The sequence below is a fragment of the Cetorhinus maximus genome, chromosome 21, assembly GCF_964194155.1.
Source record: "Cetorhinus maximus chromosome 21, sCetMax3.hap1.1, whole genome shotgun sequence".
NCBI classification, from domain to species: domain Eukaryota; kingdom Metazoa; phylum Chordata; class Chondrichthyes; order Lamniformes; family Cetorhinidae; genus Cetorhinus; species Cetorhinus maximus.
The window spans coordinates 69,448,901-69,462,073 of record NC_135899.1 but is presented as its reverse complement, the minus strand read 5'-3'; the positions used below and the strand labels follow the sequence as shown (position 1 = coordinate 69,462,073).

At 43.6% G+C, this 13,173-nt stretch overlaps 1 protein-coding gene across 2 annotated transcripts in view; it reads right to left on the bottom strand.

Annotated features, from left to right (window-relative positions):
• The window catches only part of LOC144695969 (calcipressin-2-like), a 183,761-nt gene extending 173,411 nt beyond the window's left edge, over positions 1-10,350 (bottom strand). The window contains exons 1-2 of one of the 2 annotated variants that reach the window (XM_078567093.1): positions 10,277-10,350; positions 8,660-8,918 (exon numbers count right to left, since the gene is read on the bottom strand). In XM_078567093.1, coding sequence (XP_078423219.1) covers positions 8,660-8,875 — 216 coding nt within the window. In that variant the 5' untranslated portion in view covers positions 8,876-8,918; positions 10,277-10,350. Of the gene's footprint in view, positions 1-8,659; positions 8,927-10,276 lie in introns of those variants that run through there. The other variant, XM_078567092.1, reaches the window with a different exon arrangement.
• Between the last annotated feature and the right edge of the window lie 2,823 nt (positions 10,351-13,173).

Below are 13,173 nucleotides of genomic sequence, written 5' to 3'. Positions count from 1 at the left end.
CTCTTGGTCCTTCATCTAAATCATTGATATCTATTATGAAAAACTGAAGCACTGCTGCCTATTCCCAAAACTCTAAGTGGGCATGTGGAAAAAAAAATCATGCCCATAAAAATCCTAATCACCAATTATACTTGTTTTCCATTGGCAATTTGTCCTTTAATTGCTTTGCAGGATTTTGAAACAATAGACAACTAAGTTAAAAGACGCAAGGTCCAGCTTCTGTTTTTTGATGCGAGTCATTACCACTCATTGAGCTTAATGCCTGCTCGACACACTGCAGATTCAGGTAAATATCTTGCACTAAACAGAGAACTGAAGAATCTCAATGCAATACGCTAACCAGCCTTCTTTCAGTTGTTAGTTATGTATTTTCAATTTTTGTTTCAAATTTCCAGTTTACCATCTCTAATCTTGATGGAGTATTATCTTGTTGGGAAAGGCAGAGCCAAGAAAAATATCATTTTATGATCCAGGTTCTACATCTACATGAAGAAAATTTAAACAAACTATAATTTTCATGCCCTTTAGTACCTTTTGCAACAACTAACTTCCACTGACAATGGGTGAGCTACTGCTGGAAAAATATAATGTCCAATAATATAAAAGCATAATTATTAGAGCACAGAACGTGTGGGATGCTCATTTAGCACATACAATGAAGTAGTGGCAAAATTCTCTTCCAATGAGGTAGAAAACTATTTAAAAAAACAAGGGGTGAGAAATTGGGATTGACTGTGAAATGGCATCCATGGCGTGTGGGATGGTTCACGGCAGATGCAATATTGGAGAGAGCATTACTACACACAGTGAACTTCTGCTAGATGTAGAGCAGCCAATCAGCGTGCAAAGCTGATGAGACATCAACTGTGTCATTTTGGAGCTCATTGCTCCAGCCGACAACCTCTCAACCTCACACAGCTGAGCATGTATTCAGTGCCAGGGAGAACCCCATCCAGCATTATTTAAAGGGGTTATCAACTAAGTAGCTGCTAATTGATTTCTTTTTCTAGCTGTTGCTTCAATCCCACAAGTGTTTGGTGCTTTGTACAGTTGTTTGAGGTTCCAAGCGTCTCCAGGGGGTGGTGCGGCAGAAGCAGAAGGAATCTTTGCTGACTTAAGGACCCCTGCACAAACCAGCTGCTGCCAGATATGAGTACGATAGTAGGCCTGAAGTACAGCCTGAATTAGAGAAAGAACATAAAACAGAAAACTTTGGAACCTGAGCTCTCCCATATCGTGCCATTCTTAATAATACTCAAAATAAAAGTGGAAATTTTAATCGTGTGATTGTGCCATTCTTCAATGTTTCCCATGTCAAATTCACTTCCTGAATGACTGTCAGCACCTACTGCACTCATAACATACCTACCTGTCCTTTAAGAGGTACAGGCTGGCTCGAAATGGTGCTAGCCACTCATGATATTGGTCCTCTGCTGATGCACGCAGCCAAGCAACAGCATGTTAAGCACTGGCTGAATGCTGAAATCATTGAAATGAACTGGCAGCATGCTGCCTGCATGGCAAATAACAGGTGTGGGTTAATCACACATCATGATCCCTGTGCCCATTTTTGGGAGGTATTGCATTTAACCCCCAAGATGCCTTATACAGAGGGTAAAATTCCTCTGCCCACCAAATTCGTACATTTATCAAACTTCTCAAATGGTTTTGAGGATTTACTTAGATAGTTCAACACGAAACACTATCCCATATGAGAACCACCCACTCCTTAAAACGGCAGCGTAATTTGAAGTAACTATTATCTACTGATGTAAATGTAGCTCAGATTGAACATAAATCCTGGTTTTACTTAGCATTCTGCATAGGCCACTAGCTTTCTCAGATTTGTGAAATAACAATTAATAGAATACAGCTTATTCAAACTATATAGCAACAGATAAACAATAATAATCATCAGATTCTGTGACTGAAAACAATTGAAGTTTACTGCACACAAGGGGGGCATTTGGCAATTCTTTGCTTTCCTAATAGTCTCAATGGGTATAGAATTACAAAAAAAAAGATATTAATGGATGCAGTGAATGGGAGAAAAAAAACGATGGCAAATGGATTTAGGCAAGTTATTCTTTCATAGGATGTGAGCATCATTGACAAAAATCAGCATTTAATGCCCCTAATTGTCCTCGAAATGGTAGTGGTGAATTGCCGCAGTATTTGTAGTGAATCCCACACTGCTCATAGGGAGTCCCAGGATTTTACTCAGTGACAATGAAGGAATTGCAATATATTTCCAAGTCAGGATAATGAGAGGTTTGCAGGTGATGTTGCTGTACACTTGCTGCCTTCTAGTTGGCAGAGGTCACAGGTTTTTGAAGTTCTGCTGAAGAAGCCTTGGCAAGTTGCTGCAGCAGACCTTGTAAATGATGCAAAGCAGACATGGTGCTCCAGTGGTGGCAGGAGTGAAAGTTTAAGCTGCCGCATGGGGTGCCAATTAATCAGACTGCTTTGTCCTGGACGGTGTCAAGCTTCTTGAGTGTTGTTGGAGCTACACTCATGCAGGCAAGTGGAGGGTATTCCATCACACTCCAGGCTTGTGCATTATAGGCGGTGGAATGGCATTGGGGAGTCAGGATGCGAGTTACTTATCATAGAATTCCCACCCTTTGACCTGCTCTTGCAGTCATAGTATTTATGTCTAATTACTGGTGGTTGGTGAATCTAGGACAAGGTCTAAAAATTAACCGAAGGTCTTTTCCTCTACACACAGAACTTTAGAGCTCTCTTTTGCAAACAGCAGTTGATGTTAGGTCAATTGTTAGTTAAAGTCTGAGATTGAGGCATTTTTGTTCATCTTAAAGGCATATCAGACAAAGGTTGATATGTGTTGGATTTTCATCTCCTCAAAGACAGGAATTGGCTCGTAAAACACAGAATATAGTTTTATCTTTTGCAGGAGAAGCAATTTTCCTATTCCTTCCCAACCCCACACCCTTATCATGTAGTGTTTTTGCAGGTTGAGAAGGCCTCAGGTGCAAAATGTAAAACGCACCTCTTCAGAGGTTCCCATTGTGAGGGCCACAAAAAAAATTGTATTTCCTGCCCATACTATTTTCATGTCCTGGTGCATCCAAAATAAACGCACCTCCTTGCAGAGATTGTTACTACTAGGGAAGCCTGCTGAGGAGTCAGGAATATGCTGGCAGGTAAGTATAAAATGTTTTAACATCTTAAATTGTCACTATGAGATGTTGTATTGTAATGTGGATGTGTTTTTAATGCAGTGACTCATCATAGGGCTCTGTCCTACAAAGGTGAGTTGACCATTACATTACAGAATTGTGCATGTGTTGCAATGCATTAGAGCACTTTTTCAATGCAGAAAGTGCCATAATGCATTCATGAATGTGGAAAAATGTGTTGTTAAACCCTCCCGTCATGTTTGGTTCTGTGATTTAAATGTACAGACAGCTGACTTTGAAAACCACCACCCCCACCACTGCCCGCTGTTGAACTTTAAAAAGTAAGCACCTGCTCCCCATTAATTGTCAGACAATCTGTTTCAAAATGGAAAGGGAACACCATCTGTTCTTTCAATTTCAGGGTCTTTTGACAGTAATGGTTTGTTTTGATAGCTCTGCCCATTATGAATGTTTGACTGAGTTTCAAAAGCTACAAACACAGCTCAGCAGGTGGACTATTGACAAAACTACTCAGAGGAATTGACTGACAGTTTAAAGAGGTTGTAATAACATTCTGCCTTTGGTGCAATTGAGTACATGGCCGTTTGTTTATGCAATTAAGGGGATGAATCTTTTTCTGTGGGAGTACAGATTTTTCTTTGCAGTATCAATGACAGATTTCTGAATGAGAGTTTTATTAGATTGTCACAGGTTTCATTTTTTTTTTACACCTGCATTTAAAAGAATTCACATAGTTATTGTATGGCTCCTGAGCACTGTACAGAGTGGATAACGGTAAGTGACTAGGTACGATATCCGGGGGTACTGGGGGGGGGGGGGGGGGCAGGGGCAAGCGGGTTCTGAGCAGGTATGAAGTGGTAAGGGTGGGCAGTGGGAGGCGAGGGTGACATTTAGGAGGCATTGATACAATTTTGGGCTGCTGTCTCCGAGAACTGAGGCGGGCCTTCCAGCTAGCCTGCCTCTGCACCCACACTGTCCTTGCGCTGCATTGCAGCTCAAAAACGGTGCTGCAAGCCTAAACTCTGCTGGGACCTCAACTATTTACAATCTATATCAACGGCCTGGATGAAGGGATCAAATGTATTGTAGCCAAATTTGCTAATGATACAAAGATAGGAGAACAAGTTGTGAAGAGGATACAAAGAGTCTGCAAAAAGTATATAGATGAGTTAAGTCAATGGGCAAGATATTGGCAGATGGGGCAAATAATGTGAGAAAATGTGATGTTGTCCATTTTGGCAGGAAGAATACAAAAGCAGAATATTACTTCAACGGGGAGGGACTGCAGAACATCGGGTAGAGCAACCTGGCTGTTTTTGTACATGAATCACAAGAAGTCATCTTACAGGTACAACAAGTAATGAGAAAGGCAAATTAAATTATGGCCTTTAGTGCAAAGGGAATGGAGTATAAAAGTAGGGAGGTCCTGCTACAACTGTACAGGGCACATCTAGAATACAGTGGTAACTTAATTTAAGGAGGGATAAACACTTGCATTGTAATCAGTTCAGATAAAGTTCCCTAGGCTGATTTCTGAGATATAGGGTTTGCCTCATGAAGAAAGGTTGAGCAGGTTAGGCCTGTACTCTTGAATTTATTGAAGCATACAAGATTCTGAGGGCGCTTGACAGAGTCAATGCTGAGAGGATGCTTCCTCCCGTGGGGGAAATCTAGAACTAGTTTCAAAATAAGGAGTCTCCCATTTGAGAGAGATGAGGAGGAATTTCTTCTCTCAGCGGGTCATTGGAATTCTCTTCTCCTACAAGCAATGAAGACAGATTTTTGATTGACAAGGGAACCAAAGGTAATGGGGGGGGGAGGAGGAGGAGGAGGAGGAGGAGGAGGAGGGGGAAGAGGAGAAAGAGTGCAGGCAAGTAGGTGGAGTTAAGGCCACAGTTAAGTCAGCCATGATCTTATTGAATGGCAGAGCAGGTGCAAAAGGCTGACTGGCATACTCCAAATCCCATCTCTTAGGTTATGAAAACACAAAATTCCTGGGCAAAGTCAGTGAAGAATCAGATGTATGTTCGGGAGGTCGGTAAAGGGCCTGACTCATGTCTCGCACACCAACATGAAAATTCCCTTCATGGAGTTAGGTCATAAATCAGCCATGATCACAATGAATGACAGAACAGGCTCGAGGGGCTAAATAGCTTACCCCTGTTCCGATATTCCTAATTCTACAGACAATGTGAATATAGAGTAATTTGGAAAAGAGTAAGGTGATACCAGACATTTCCACTGTGTGTGGCATTTGATCAGGCAGCTCAAAGAATACAGTTCAATGATTTATCAGGCACACCAGTGCACATGGGGCCGAATTAAATGAGGCACCTTGGCTCCCCCACGCCCTGGGAAGAACAGCTGTCCTGCAGTCCTTTAATGGCCAATTGGCTGGAGGTGGGATTGCCACCCCTCAGGGACAGGAATCTAGCTTCGGAGAGCTGCTGGCAAATCAGAAGCCAGCAGCTCTCAAGTACTGCTGCCATGAGCAGTGGCCACTGCCAGTTCTGCACTCAGAATTTGAGACGACATTCAGCAGTGGATTGGAACATTTAAGTATCTGGGGTCTGGGGTTTTAGAAATCATGGAGGGGAGGGGTGGGGGAAGACGAGACACTGGGAAGATTACACCTTGCGGGGGGGTGGGGGGCAACCAAGGAGCCCAGGGGGCCACAATGAGGGACATCTCCATGCCCACGCAGGGAATCCTCCTAGGTTGCCCACTTGGCTTGGGCCTCTCACCCCACTGGTTTAACTGCAGTGGGGGATGAGCCATTTAAATGGGCATTACTTATCCACTTAAGGGCCTCAATTGTCCTATGTTAGGCAGGCTGCCTGATGCCACTCCCACCGCTGGTAAAGCTGAGGTAGAGACAGGAGCAGGCTGGTAGGTGGGCAGGCACCCACTGAATACAATGTGCTCACCCCGCTCCTTTTAAACCCACCAGCAGGGGAGCATTATACACCATGGCAGGGGGCAGGGTGGAAAATGCATGGCAGGTATGCAACGGGGGAGGGGAAGGCATCAGAAGAAGGGCTGGGATGGGGATGATGTGAGGGGGATGAAAGGATTCAGATGGATATGGCATGAGAGGGATGCCATGGGAAAGATGGAATGGAAAGTAGTACTGTTTCAATAAAGATACTAAATTCACCATAAGTGTTTTATGGGTCTCAACTGGATTAACCCAATTAATTTATTTTAAACCTGCAGACAAGTAATTGGCAGAAGCAGTCATGGCAACAGTGGGCTAAATTGTACTGCAGGCTTTGAGATCCTGACATCAGGACCAATGAAGGGCTTCAGCCCGCTCTTGTCAAGAGCCGGGCCAGCAGAGCCATTTTCCTGGAGGTGCCCCTCTAGATGGCTCATTGGGGTCATGGACACTGCCTTTCCTGCCCACAGTTCCCTCTTTGGAGAACGGAACCTTTGGCTCGAAGGTCCTCCAAACTGCTGATAGGAGGCCTCGTCCATGAAGCTACGCAGGCTGGGGGTGGGGTAAGGAAAGGGGCTGCTCCGCTGCTAACGAAATGCAGGCAAGTGTGAAAAATCATCCTGGAAAAACTCAACAGCTCTGGCAGCATCTGCGGAGAGGAACACAGTTAACGTTTCAAGTCCAAAGACCCTTCAACAGAACTAAGTAAAAATAGAAGAGAGGTGAAATATAAGCTGGTTTAAGGGTGGGGTGGAACAAGTAGAGCTGGATAGAGGGCCGGTGATAGGTGGAGATAGTCAAAAGATGTCACAGAAAAAAGGACAAAGAGATGTTGAAGGTGGTGGGTCACAGACAAAAGGACAAAGAGATGTTGAAGGTGGTGGGTCACAGACAAAAGGACAAAGAGATGTTGAAGGTGGTGGGTCACAGACAAAAGGACAAAGAGGTGTTGAAGGTGGTGGGTCACAGACAAATCGACAAGGTGGTGTTGAAGCTGGTGATATCACCACCTTCAACACCTTTGTCCTTTTGTCTGTGACATCTTTTGGCTATCTCCACCTATCACTGGCCCTCTATCCAGCTCTACCTGTCCCACCCCCCCTCCTAAAACCAGCTTATATTTCACCTCTCTTCTATTTTTACTTAGCTCTGTTGAAGGGTCATTCGGACTCGAAACATTAACTGCGTTCCTCTCCACAGATGCTGCCAGACCTGCTGAGTTTTTCCAGGTATTTTTGTTTTTGTTTTTGATTTCCAGCATCCGCAGTTTTTTGCTTTTATGAAAAATCACCCTGATTGGAGCTTCAATTATTTGAATTTGCTACCACCTTCACTGAGCAGGAAGCCAATGCACACAATGCCCCGCCCTCAGGAGACTTACCCAACAGCGGAAATGCGTCAGGGAGGTGTTCCAGCATAGCTCCCCACTATTTTTCCTCCATTCCCACCTCCTAGCCCACCACCCTAGAGCCAGAAAAGCTCTGCCTGTTGCTGTTGTCTTAGAACAGTCAACTCATTCCAGACTTACCAGTTTCGTTGGATGGATGGCTAAGGATTTTTGACGGCTGACAGTTCACCAAAAATTAAAAGCATAAATTGATGAGAAAATGCATTATGATATGAATTCTAACCAGTGACCCAGCAGTTACCGTTGTTACCAACTGCATGTTACAGCCCCAAGTCACCTTAATGCATCTATGAACAGAATGGAGTGTCAGCCACCTTTGTAAAACAACATCCTTGATGAGCAACTGCTTTTCTTAAAACATGGTGGACAGTTGGTTTCCAACATAACTACAGGCAGTGATGTCACTGTACATCAGTCAAACATTTGCTGATACACCCTATTCTTTGGGTGGTTGCTTGGGTGTGCAAAATGGGTATGTTGGGAAGGAAGAATCTTTTACATGTAAAAGAATATTGGAGTGAAAATGTACAGGTCATGAAATGAGCAGAATGATACCAATATTAAAGCAACTAGGTATTTGACAGTCAAACCAAGGAAGTGCTAAACTGTATTAAAGCCATACATGGAATAACATCTACAAGTTTGGATGTAATTTTGAACCTGTACAATTATTTTGATGGGCCACAATGGTAATACTGCCTTCATGCTTCAAGGGTATCGGTGTAATGGAAAGTGAGTTTGGAGCAACTGAGATAATTCTGAAGTTCAGATTTACAAGCCATCTAGATGAAGTGAAAGAGATTAAATAATAAAAGCAAAGAATATTGGGAGTTACAAAATTATTTATGTGAGCAATTGATAAAATTAAAACTTAATACCTGTATTGCATGAAACACAATCTTTTAGCCTATGAGATACATACATTTGAAGAAAGAGTATGATGGTTAATATTTAGAGGAGCAATTTAAAAAGGAGAAAACTATTAAGATAAGCAGAATGTTCCTTCCCAACCCCATCCCCATCCCCTCACACCCCTCCCCAATTTCTGGCCACTGCTGGGTCTTTAATTCTCTTTTGGTAATGCTTTTCTTGGCATGGTCTTGAAGAACGATTACAATTAAATAATATACTGAATCTATATTACAGACTTACCTTCTGCTTTTCATCTTCATAGACTGCTTCATGCACACAGCAAGCAAACAGAGATGTAGGAAGGTTGCTCAAATCCACACCCTGGGAATCCAAACTGTCATAGTTCTCAAAGATCAGACCTTCTTGATCATTGTCACAAAGGTTGGAGTGGTTTGAAGACTCAGGCCAAATCTGTGCACTCTCTCTTATCATTGTCACTGGCTGAATTGTTCTCATATAAAAACCCTTATTAAGAAGGCACCAAATTTAAAATACCCACCTAAAAAGAGAAAACACAACTTAGAGAAGAGTAAAAATTGTGACAAACCTTTTCCTACTTAAAATTGAAGGTGTTTTATGCAACCCACTTACACAAATAATTTTATATTAGAAACCAATTTCTATCCAAGCTATTTCAAAAACAAAATTAAAAGTCAGATAAGACAGTATTCAATGTAACCTAAATTCCGATATAGTTAAACACAGTGACAACAACATTATGTCTAATTAACATTGTATTTGGAAGTGTCTATGAAACAGATCAACATGCAGGAAGTTATGATAATTCTTTTAACATTTCTATTAAAAATGGGTACACAACACAAAATCAAGAAATAGATTTTGCACATTCAAAATTCATACTTCAACCTAAGCATTTTATTTGATTGATTTTAGTCTAATAATAGCTGCAAATCTCTATTACAGCTCACCCCATTTGGGTCATGTAAAGATATTTTCTAAGATTAAAGCACATCACTATTATGACACAAACTCATTCTCCCTCAGAGAAAGCACCTGGTCTCTACTGGAAGCTCATACTGAGATCAAAAATGCACAGGTTGTAGCACTCCATGGCAAAATGCATCAGTGCACTTGTATGATTCACAATCCACATGGCTCCAGGTAGCATCATTTTTTTTAAAAAAAAGTGAAACAGCATTGTGCAAATTAAACAAACTCTAAAACCAATTAAAGCTAGGTAAAACTATTCGGAACAATTAGTTATTGCAGCCCTGAAAAGGTCAACAGCTGTGCCGTGGACATTTATTAAACTCTTTCGAGTTATCAACAGTCACAGATTGCAACTCTTTCGAGTACAATCACAGTTCTTGGTTTCCGGGAGTGGGACATGAACCCACAACCCTCTGATTCAAAGGCGAGGGTGCTATGAACTGAGCCACAGCTGACACCTCTGGACATTTATTAACAGGAATTGTTGGATGCATCCTTCAGATTGATGCAGAAGCTGTTGCAAACTACAACACAATTTAAGAATTGTGCATGACAGCAGTGTCTCTTTTGAGGATAACTCAAAACGGTTGGACCCATTTCTGGATCTTATCAGAACAGCACATACAACCCTCAGAAACTAATTGAAATAACGGTTGAGAAAAAAAAGTATTTTTAAAAGCAAAGTACAAAAATGCTTTTTGCCCCATGTGCAGCATTTCAAATGCAATTTGTGACAGAAATCATACATTAATTAAAACGTTTAAACTAAAAATTAGGGGGGGGGGGAAATAGGAGATACATTTTTTAGGACTAAACTCAACTGCCCATTCCTAATGATACTCTTCAATTAAATTAAACAAGGAACAGAAGGTATAAGGTTTCAAATTAACCCCCAGACAAACAAACCTGCAGCAGCTCCCACTTGTTACCACCCTCACGGCACCTTTCGCAGCTCTGGTTGCTAGCGAACAACCTAACGTGACTGGTGAGTTGATTGACAACACTTTCAACCAATCCAAGGGCGAGAAAGTTGGACGTAGTGTTGATGATGTCATCACGGATGAATCAGGGCCCTGGGGTGGAGCAGGAAGTAGCAGGTTCGGGTGAGAAGCAGCAGCATTCTCTGCGTTGCCTGAACGGCTGCCCCGTTGGTTCAGCCTCCTTTTCCTGTCACTTTCCTTCCTTGGGCTATGGTCCCGCGAAGTTCGAGCTGCTCCCTTATGTTGTGATGGCCTCCACTGAAAATATGTGCCATGATTACATTTCCCCTTCAGTGTGAAACATTTGCATGGTAACCGAGTTGCTGCGCAACATGAACAAACATTGAAGTCTGGCACAATGGTAGCACTTTTTTTCTGAATCAACAGGTTGGGAGTTCAGGACTTGAGCACTTCATGTAGGCCTGATTTTTTTTTATTATTCAGCCATGGGATGTGGGCTTCACTGGCTGGGCCAGCATTCATTGGTGAGCTGCCTTCTTGAACCACTGTAGTCCCCTCCTGGTGTAGGTACACCCAAATGTGCTGTACCTTTTTTTTGTGACTTTCTGGCGGTTGATTACAACTGAGTGCGCTTGTTAGGTCATTTCAGAGGGCAGAGCCAACCACATTGCTGTGGGTCTGGGGTCACATGTAGGACGACAGATTTCCTTCCCAGATGGGTTTCTACAACAATCGATAATGGCTTCATGGTCATCATTAGGCTTTTAATTCCGGATTTTAATTAATTCCAATACCACCATCTGCTGCTGCGAGATTCGAACCCCGGTCCCCGGAGCATAACCCTGGGCCTCCGGATTACTAGCCCAGTGACAATACAGCTGCGCATCCCCTGACGCTCCAAATAATGCAGCCTTGAGTGCTTGAGGTACCATATATCAGATGAGATGTTAGATTGAGTTGCTACCTGCCCTCTCAAGTGCATTTGAAATATTCCATAAATGAAAGGCTATGGGCTGGGTTTAATGCAGCCTTCACCAACAGAAAACATGGAAGCTGGGCCAACTTAATCAGGGAAGACCCCGCATCAGTCCCCTGTCGGCAGGAGGACATTCCCTAATTAAGTTGGAGGGTGGGAGGGGCTGATGTGGAATTCCTGGCCATTGGTGGTGGAATGTCAATTAGGCTCATTAATAATCATATTGGCACCCATTATCCCAGAGAGTACCACAATTTAGTGGTGCCTCAAGGATTTAACAGGAGCTGTATGACTTTTCCGCACACTCGGAAGGCCACTCAGCTACCCTACCAGGCCTTCCAGGAGGTCTCTCTTTATCAGTCACTCAGTGTCTGATCAGGGTACCCAGAATTGGGGGCTGCTGAAAGTCTCTCTTAAGCCCTTGCCTCCGACTCCCCTGTCCTCCTGTCTCGCGACCTCAATCCTATTCTCACTTTTGTCCTGGGGCCCCACAACGTTCCTGGGCTGGCAGCTCTTGGCGGGCAGGACTCCTGCTGCAGGAGGCCTCAATCATGGGGGAGGCCCGACAGTGGCCATTTTTAAAATTCATTTACGGGATGTGGCTAGGCCAGCGTTTATTGCCCATCCCTAATTGCCCTTGAGAAGGTAATGGTGAGCTGCCTTCTTGAACTGCTACAGTCCCTGTGGCGTAGGTACACCCACAGTGCTGTTAAGGAGGGAATTCCAGAATTTTAACTCCGTGACAGTGAAGGAACGGAGATATATTTCCAAGTCAGGATGGTGACTGACTTGGAGGGAAACTTGCAGGTGGTGGCATTCCCATGTATTTGCTGTCCTAGTCTTTCTAAATGGTAGTGGTCCTGGGTTTGGAAGGTACTACCTAGGGAGCCTTGGTGAGTTTCTGCAGTGCATCTCGTAGATGGTACACCCTGTTGCCACTGTTTGGTGGTGGTGGTGGTGGAGGGAATGAATGTTTGTGCATGTGATGCCAATCAAGCAGGCTGCTTTGCGCTGGAGGGTGTCAAGCTTCTTGAGTGTCGTGGGAGTGCACTCATCCAGGCAAGTGGGGAGGATTCCATTACACTCCTGACTTGTGCCTTGTAGATAGTGGACAGGTTTTGGGAATCCGGAGACAAGTTACTCATCACAGGATTCCTAGCCTCTGACCTGCTCTTGTAGCCACAGTATTTATATGTCTAGTCCAGTTCAGTTTCTGGTCAACGTAACCTCCAGGATGTTGATTGGGGGTGTGGGTGGATTCAGTGATGATAATACCATTGAGTGTCAAGGGGCGATGGTTAGATTTTCTCTTGTTGGAGATGGTCATTGCCTGGCACTTGTGTGGCGCGAATGTTACTTGCCACTTGTCAGTCCAAGGCTGGATGTTGACCAGGTCTTCTGCATTTGGACATGGACTGCTTCAGTATCTGAGGAGTTGCTAATGATACTGAACATTGCGCAATCATCAGTGAACATCCCCACTTCTGACCAAATGATGGAAGGAAGGTCATTGATGAAGCAGCTGAAGATGGTTGGGCCTAGGACACTACTCCTGCAATGATGTCCTGGAGCTGAGATGATTGACCTCTAATAACCACAACTATCTTCCTTTGTGCTAAGTATGACTCCAACCAGTGGAGAGTTTTCCCCCGATTCCCATTGACTTCAGTTTTGCTTCGGCTCCTTGGTGCCAAGGGCAGTCATTCTCACCTCAGGAGTTCAGCTTTTTTGTCCATGTTTGAACCAGGGCTGTAATGTGGTCAGAAGCTGAGTGACCTTCGTGGGACCCAAACTGGGCATCAGTGAGCAGGCTATTGCTGTGCAAGTGCCGCTTGATAGCACTGTTGATGACCTCTTCCATCACTTTACTGATGATGGAGAGTAGA